Source organism: Sinocyclocheilus anshuiensis, unplaced genomic scaffold (genome assembly GCF_001515605.1).
Source record: "Sinocyclocheilus anshuiensis isolate Anshui unplaced genomic scaffold, SAMN03320099.WGS_v1.1 scaffold522, whole genome shotgun sequence".
In the NCBI taxonomy this organism is placed as follows: domain Eukaryota; kingdom Metazoa; phylum Chordata; class Actinopteri; order Cypriniformes; family Cyprinidae; genus Sinocyclocheilus; species Sinocyclocheilus anshuiensis.
In genome coordinates this window covers 1,174,832-1,182,073 of record NW_015544185.1, presented here as the reverse complement: position 1 = coordinate 1,182,073, position 7,242 = coordinate 1,174,832, and the positions used below count along the sequence as shown (strand labels likewise).

General features: G+C 36.4%; 2 protein-coding genes across 3 annotated transcripts in view; one reads left to right on the top strand and one right to left on the bottom strand.

Moving 5' to 3' along the window:
- LOC107696464 (RNA-binding protein 5-B-like) overlaps window positions 1-798 on the bottom strand; it is a 15,528-nt gene extending 14,730 nt beyond the window's left edge. The window contains exons 1-2 of one of the 2 annotated variants that reach the window (XM_016496807.1): window positions 659-798; window positions 332-349 (exon numbers count right to left, since the gene is read on the bottom strand). The gene's annotated coding sequence lies outside the window, so the exon portion shown is untranslated. Of the gene's footprint in view, window positions 1-331; window positions 468-658 lie in introns of those variants that run through there. The other variant, XM_016496808.1, reaches the window with a different exon arrangement.
- A 626-nt stretch (window positions 799-1,424) lies between these two features.
- The window catches only part of LOC107696396 (cysteinyl leukotriene receptor 1-like), a gene marked incomplete at its 5' end in the record, with an annotated part of 6,665 nt that continues 847 nt past the window's right edge, over window positions 1,425-7,242 (top strand). Inside the window, 2 exons of the mRNA XM_016496708.1 lie at window positions 1,425-1,444; window positions 6,512-7,240. Of these exons, the coding sequence (XP_016352194.1) occupies window positions 1,425-1,444; window positions 6,512-7,240 (749 nt within the window). The remainder of the gene's footprint in view (window positions 1,445-6,511; window positions 7,241-7,242) is intronic.

Genomic DNA, 7,242 nt, shown 5'->3' with positions numbered 1-7,242 from the left:
TATATATATATATATATATATATATATATATATATATACTTCTATAACAGCACAGGACTGAATGCATTCCTGTGGCGCGGTATTTACATGGTAATTCAATGTACTTCAAAGAATACCATGGTACATGCACATACAACACGTATGCTATTTCCATGATACATGTCTAAAAAACGTATGGTAGTAGTACCAAAGTATGTTTTGTTCGTGTGGTCTGCATTTTTGTTATGTGAGAAGTTCAGTAAGCTACAGGAAGACACTTCAAAATGGAGACCGTGTCGTCGGGCTGTCGTTGAAAAAGGCGCAAAACACGCACCAAACAACGAAAACTTACCAAATATATTTCAACGAAGCGTTGAAAATAAATATTTCTCACATATACTGAGAAATCTAACGACTGCTAGTAGATCCCTTCTCGATGAAAGATCACACTCTTCGTCAGATCACTCGATGTCATCTGCAGCTAAAATGGTCTGAGCTTCTCCTTCCCAGAATGCCTTTAGGTGAGGCGTGTTGTTGATGTTGCATCATGGGAAATGTAGTTTCTTATAGCTGTTTTCGTCGACTGCTCTTCCTCTCATGTCCATCTGTGGTCAGAGGATAACAAACTGTTTGACTAAATGAAAACCTAGAAAATCTTTTTTTTTAATAACTCAACGAAACGTTGAAATGAAATATTTCTCGTATACTGAGAACTCTAACGACTGCAAGCAGATCCCTTCTCGCCGAAAGATCACACTCTTCGTCGGGTCATTCGATGTCATCTGCAGCTAAAATGGTCTGAGCTTCTCCTTCCCAGAATGCCTTTAGGTGAGGCGTGTTGTTGATGTTGCATCATGGGAAATGTAGTTTCTTATAGCTGTTTTCGTCGACTGCTCTTCCTCTCATGTCCATCTGTGGTCAGAGGATAACAAACTGTTTGACTAAATGAAAACCTAGAAAATCTTTTTTTTTAATAACATATTTTATATTTATATTTTAATTTATTATTAATACATAGGCCTACCTGTGTTTAGTCAAAGTTTACATTTATTTTTGTGTTTAGTGAACCTGTTTACCACTTTGCTTTCAATTAGGTTATAATCTAGCGTCAAATGCTGTGTAGTTTGTTTCACGTCTCTGCAGTCGAATAAAACGTGCGAATCGGTTCGTTTGAATCACTGAACGCAAGCGATTCTAAAAAAGATTCGGACATTATTTTCTTTCGCCAAGGCGACTTCTATTGGAGAGTACGGTGTACTTCGTGCTATAACGCGGCGCTGGAATCAACATGGGACAGCCGAGTACAGAGGCAGCACTCTTCAAGACCTTTATAAAAGAAGCAGACACTTGAAACTGCCGAGAGAGGAACATTTTGTTACATAACGCTCTCATACAGAAATCTTAACCATCCGGATTCATCAGTCCGCTGAAGATGAGGAGGATGATGGTCAAGAGAGAATGACAGGTGAGTAAAACTCCAGCCAGTCTCATTATGAGTCACACTGAGCTTTATATTTTGATATTAATTTAAAAAACACAAAAAGTACAGTGAACGTATGATAGCCGATATAGTTCTGAAATTAGGCTAATTTACAAGGTAGCCTACTTCCAATGGTCCGTTCAATAGTATTTATTTTTACGTTTTTGTACAGTGGTACTTCTTTGACATCCAATATGCTTAAGAAAATATGGTGTCCAAAACTTTATTTTGGATTTGCACTATGGAACCAGGGTATTCTTAGAAGAAGCTTAAATACTACTATTTCAGTACCATGGTCGGCTATATATTAAAGCAGGGGTACTCAAGTTCAGAGTACCCCTGCTTTTTATGTAGTGCATTAAAACTACATACATTGACAGAGATTTAGCAGATCTGATTTGAATGTTTGTAACACAGAAATAACGATACAAAAGACTTTGTAAAGATGTTTCATTTAAATGCTCTCTCTGGTCAGCGGCAGTGCGAACGCAGATTTGAATGGCTTTAATAGACATATAGTTGCATCATTTATGAGTCATTTATGAGCAAGATTGCGTGGGTGATTGAATCTGTTTGCGATCTGGCTATTTATTTAAATATCCAACAAAATACGACAGTAAACATACGACGCGACAATATATGACCCTGGACCACAAAACCAGTCTTAAATTAATGCCACTCAGCGGGTGTTGCATGCATCAGTCCAAAAGCACTAAATTAAAATGCGCCCATCCATTAAAAAAAAGTCTCTCACATGGCTCCGGGGGGTGAACAAATGCCTTCTGTAGCGAATCGATGCGTTTTTGTAAGAAAAATATCCATATTCAAAACGTAATAATCACTTTAATGTAGCTTGCGCTCACTGTTGTACACTGGAAGCAGCTCCGGGCGGATGACGTATGAGGTCAGCTGAATTTCACACTCATCCAGGCCACACAGAAAAAAGAGGCCAAAATTGTACCTTTTGGGGTACAACAGCTTGACACCATAAAAGTACACCACATATTAGCACCTTAAGAGTAGTAATTCGTACCCTTAAGGTACTAATTTGTAAAAAAAGGAACAAATATGTCCTTTTCAGTGACAAGCTGTTGTACCCCAAAAGGTGCAATTTTGGCCCCTTATTTCCTGTATATAGCCTATACATCCACAACAATTTCTGAAAACACAGACAACCCTATTATTTGTATGGCATCACATAAAATAAAGGTCTAAATCCTTAGTCTGGGGCCGTCATCCTTAGTCATTTCCCCCAATGACTCAATTATAGAAATTATTACTTGTATTTAGCAAGAATGCTTTAAATTTATCAAAAGTGATGATAAAGACATTTATAATGTTACAAAAGATTTATATTTCAGATAAATGCTGTTCTTCTGAACTTTCTATTCATCAAAGAAACCTGAAAAAAAATCTGTTTTCAACATAATAATATTAATAGTAATAATAAATGTTTCTTGAGCAGCAAATCAGCATTAATGTAGCCTAAGCTTCCAATCAATGATGATGTCCTTTAGCACAGTATTCTGAATGATGATAATAATGGGGTGCTACTGATAGCCTAACAGATAGCCTACTAGCAGTTTAATACTCAACTAGGTTAATAAAGACAAAACTATCTAGCATAGTTACAGATGAAACTGACCTACAATTGAAGCCCTGAACAGGTCAGTGATGTTGCTAGGCCTACATTTCACTGCTTCTTCTGGCCGCTTCTGTTCGGAACCGTTTGACGGAAGCACGGAACACACGTGAGCTGATGACTAACCGATTTATGATATATTATCGAATGAAAAAATCGGAAATGATCACTTTGGTACATTGAGAAGGCATAAATATTAAATAATAATAATAATAACAAAAAAAACAAAAAAAAAACAGGGCAGTGGGCCAATTCAGCCGCCAGGCTGCTGGGAATTCTCCCGGTGCTCCCGATGGCCAGTCCGGGCCTGGGAAGCGGCCAGAATAAGCAGTGAAATGTAGCAACATCACTGACCTGACCTGTTCAGGGCTTCAAGTACAGGTCAGTTTCATCTGTAAATACGCTAGATAGTTTTGTCTTTAGTTGAGTATTAAACTGCTAGTATCAGTACTAGCTCCGCATTATCATCATCATTCAGAATACGGTGCTAAAGGACATCAATATCGATTGTAAAATTACATAAAAATTTTTAGCAGAGACAGATATTCACGTGGATTTATTGTACAGGGAGGGAGGGAGCTAGAGACAGCAACACAAAAATAATATCAGTCACAGCCTAATGCAATAGTGTGTTCAGTATTAGAATTTTTCACAAATATATTGTAGCCTACTAATTTTGACATTTAGGTGCTTTAGAAAATGTGTTTTAATAGGCCTACTCTAACAGTCAAAAGGTTTTGATCAGTAAGATTGATTATGAACGCGATATTGCCTAGCTTGTCAGTGAACTACGGCTCTGTGTATTAAATGCCACTCCATCTGAATGCAGGTGATGGTGATTTACTACCAATCACGGAACCGGCTTTACTGACGAGATGCACTTGACAATCACATGCGATTAATTGCACAGCCCTAGTCTGTGGTTTCAGAAATTGTTGTGGATGTATAGGCTATATACAAAAAAAGTGCCCAAAATCTTTTGGGGTACAACAGCTTGTCACTGGAGCAGGACCCTTAAAAGGACATCTTTGTTCCTTTTTTACCCCTAATAGGTAGGCCTACAAATTATTACCTTAAGGGTACGAATTACTACTCTAAGGTACCAATATGTACCTATTAGGGGTAAAAAAAAAAGGTACAAAGATGTCCTTTTAAGAGTACTGCTACGGTGTCGAGCTGTTGTGCCCCAAAAGGTACAATTTTGGTCCTTTTTTCTGTGTGGCCTGGATGAGTGTGAGATTTCCCGGCCTGAAATTACGTCCCAGTCCGGCCCTGCCTCCAAAGTAGTTTTGTGTAAAGAATTACCATGGTAAGTTTAAAAAAAAATGCTGATACCTTTATGTGCTTTTAGTATAGGCTATGACTAGTTGGAAAACTTGTTTGAGTTGTTCCGTGAGTTATTCCAGTGAAGAGCAGCTTTAGTGTATTTGTCCAGTACAATTATTTTTACAACAGCGTAACGAGACCAATTTAGTTACTTCCAGAAAATTGTTTTAATAGTCACATTAATAATTAACAATGCCTTTCTTTATGCAGAACAATGGCCCATGTTTTGTTTTTCAGTTGTATATTTACAGCCGTCATTTGAATAGGCTATTGTTAGTGTGCAACTGTTTTCATTTCACTCTCTGAATATTCTTTTGAATGTGTTTTGCATATAAACTATGGATGGGACTACTGGAAACAACAGACGATGTTGTTGTAAAATAAAGATATTTGGGTAGTTGAAAAAAATAACATGAACATGAAACGTATCCTCCTGGGACCCAGGTATAGACTTTTGTCCAGGACATTATATTTTATATATATATATATATCTTTAAATATGACTAATATTGACAGAATGATCAAATGTAGCACTCATAGGGAAATATGATAATGTTTTGTAATTATCATTTAATTCTGGCTCAAATTCTGGCTTCAAATTGTTTGTCGTAAATAAACATCTCAGAAAAATTTCAAGGGGTTTCAAATTAGAATATGACTTTTTGTTATGAAACGAGGCATACTTTTCATACATGTCTTCTGTTGAGGACACCAGGACAAACATCATGTTAAGAAAATTATAGATCAATATTCCTATGAAATATGAGATATTCTTATGAAAATGTTGTTAAGTTATTACTCCCATTATAACAATTATTTTTTCATTATGGTTTGCCCCAAGAGCCAAGAACACATTAATATGCTAATTAGATGCAGTGTATAGATACATTGTATAGAATGGGAATACCAATTTATGGACATTTTACCCACATATTCCATAAAGTACAGTAGTATATCAAATCATTCAGTTATATCTTTCATAACATAGTTGAGAATCATCTTTGAACAAAGTTTGGCTAAAAATAGCCTGAAACCTAAAAACTGATTGCTGAGTTCAAAATTAAATAATTGGTTTTGCCTATACATGCCTTTTCATGTCTATTTATTTATTTTTTGAATAACTTAGTCCTGCTGTCCTCTACAAAGGACATAGAATAAACTATGAATAAAATATATTATTATTCAAAAATGTTTATGCTCCAACCAATGGTATGACATAAGAAAAACAACAAAATTCACAAAACTTTTTTTCCTGGTTCTCAGGAGGATGTATAAACACATAAATACAAAGTATTATATTTCCTTTTTCTTTAAATGATAATAATCATAATAATACTTTTAATCCCCTTGCAGTTCACTTATACAACAAATGGATTTTAATATTCAAATAATAAATTATTAAATAGAAAATTAATATAAACTATTAAATATAAAACTGCATAAAAATGATGCAAGATCAGATTTTTTTTGTTTTAAATAGTTCTAGATGAAGTAAAGCATATTATATTTATGTTAAACTGCTGTCTGTGTATTAAGCCTCTATGGCAATGTACATTTTTAACCTGGAAACCAAGGGGAGTTTTTAAACCCGTTTGAAATAAAACCCGTCTTTTTCCTGGTTTAGTACGCTATTGTTGAGCAATGGCTTGACTGTAGTATTAATCACTTTCTAATGTCATTTCTTTATCAGCATATTCAGTCTTTTATGGTGTGGCCACACCAGACTCACATCCATTCAGAGTAAAAATGCAAGCACATGCAAAGGGTTTTTATTCAAATTTACTACATACAACCGATCAAGTTGGGTGACCTGCACATTTGCATAGCCGAAAGGTGCTTGACCAGTACAGATTGACCTCTTGCCTCAATAACGTTTGCTGAAGGAGATTTGAACAATCAGAATTTATTCATTATTATTTGTTTTATTAATTATTAAAACCAGAAGCCCTAGGCATCTTATCTTGTAGCTGGTAATCGTTCCAGAATATGCAGTGATTTTGCATGCTTAAAGCGTGTTGTGACTGTGCTTTTTCTGACTGCAACACAATTGTTTAATTACTAATTGTTAATCTTTTTGCCTCCAGCTCCTGTGTTCACACATCGGTAACTCCATCTTGGCTCAACATCATCCAAGAACCTAACATGAATCAGACTTGTGAGGAAAGTGAAGATTTCAAATATTTGGCATACAAAGTCACGTACAGTGTCGTATTCCCTATTGGATTTATCAGCAACTCTGTGGCTTTGTTTGTGTTCCTGTGCCACACTCCAGAGAAGTCAGCCAACACTGTATTTATGACTAACTTGGCTATCTCAGATGTTGGCTTCTCCTTGACATTGCCCTTCCGTCTGGTCTACTTTTTTAAGGGCGGTCAATGGGATTTTCCAGACTGGTTTTGCCGCTGGTGTGTATTTTCCTTTTACGTCAACCTGTATACAAGTGTATTGTTTCTTACAGGCCTTAGCATATTACGGTACATTGCCGTAGTTCAACCCTTTCGCAACAAGTCTCTGGTTACGATACGGAGAGCCAGTCTATCATGCTTTGCGATCTGGATTTTTGTGGCCTGTTTGTCAACGCCTTTCCTCATGTCAGGTACTTCAATGCGGGATGAAAAGACATGCTGCTTTGAACCGGGGAACAACAAGTCATGGAAACGCATATTTATCTTGAACTATGTGGGGGTTTTGTTTGGATTTGTCATTCCGTTCTTCATAATTCTCATCTGCTACGGCTGCATAATCTGCGAACTCATCAAAGGAGAATATAGTCAAACGATGAACACCCGCCGACACGCTGTGTATATGATTGCCG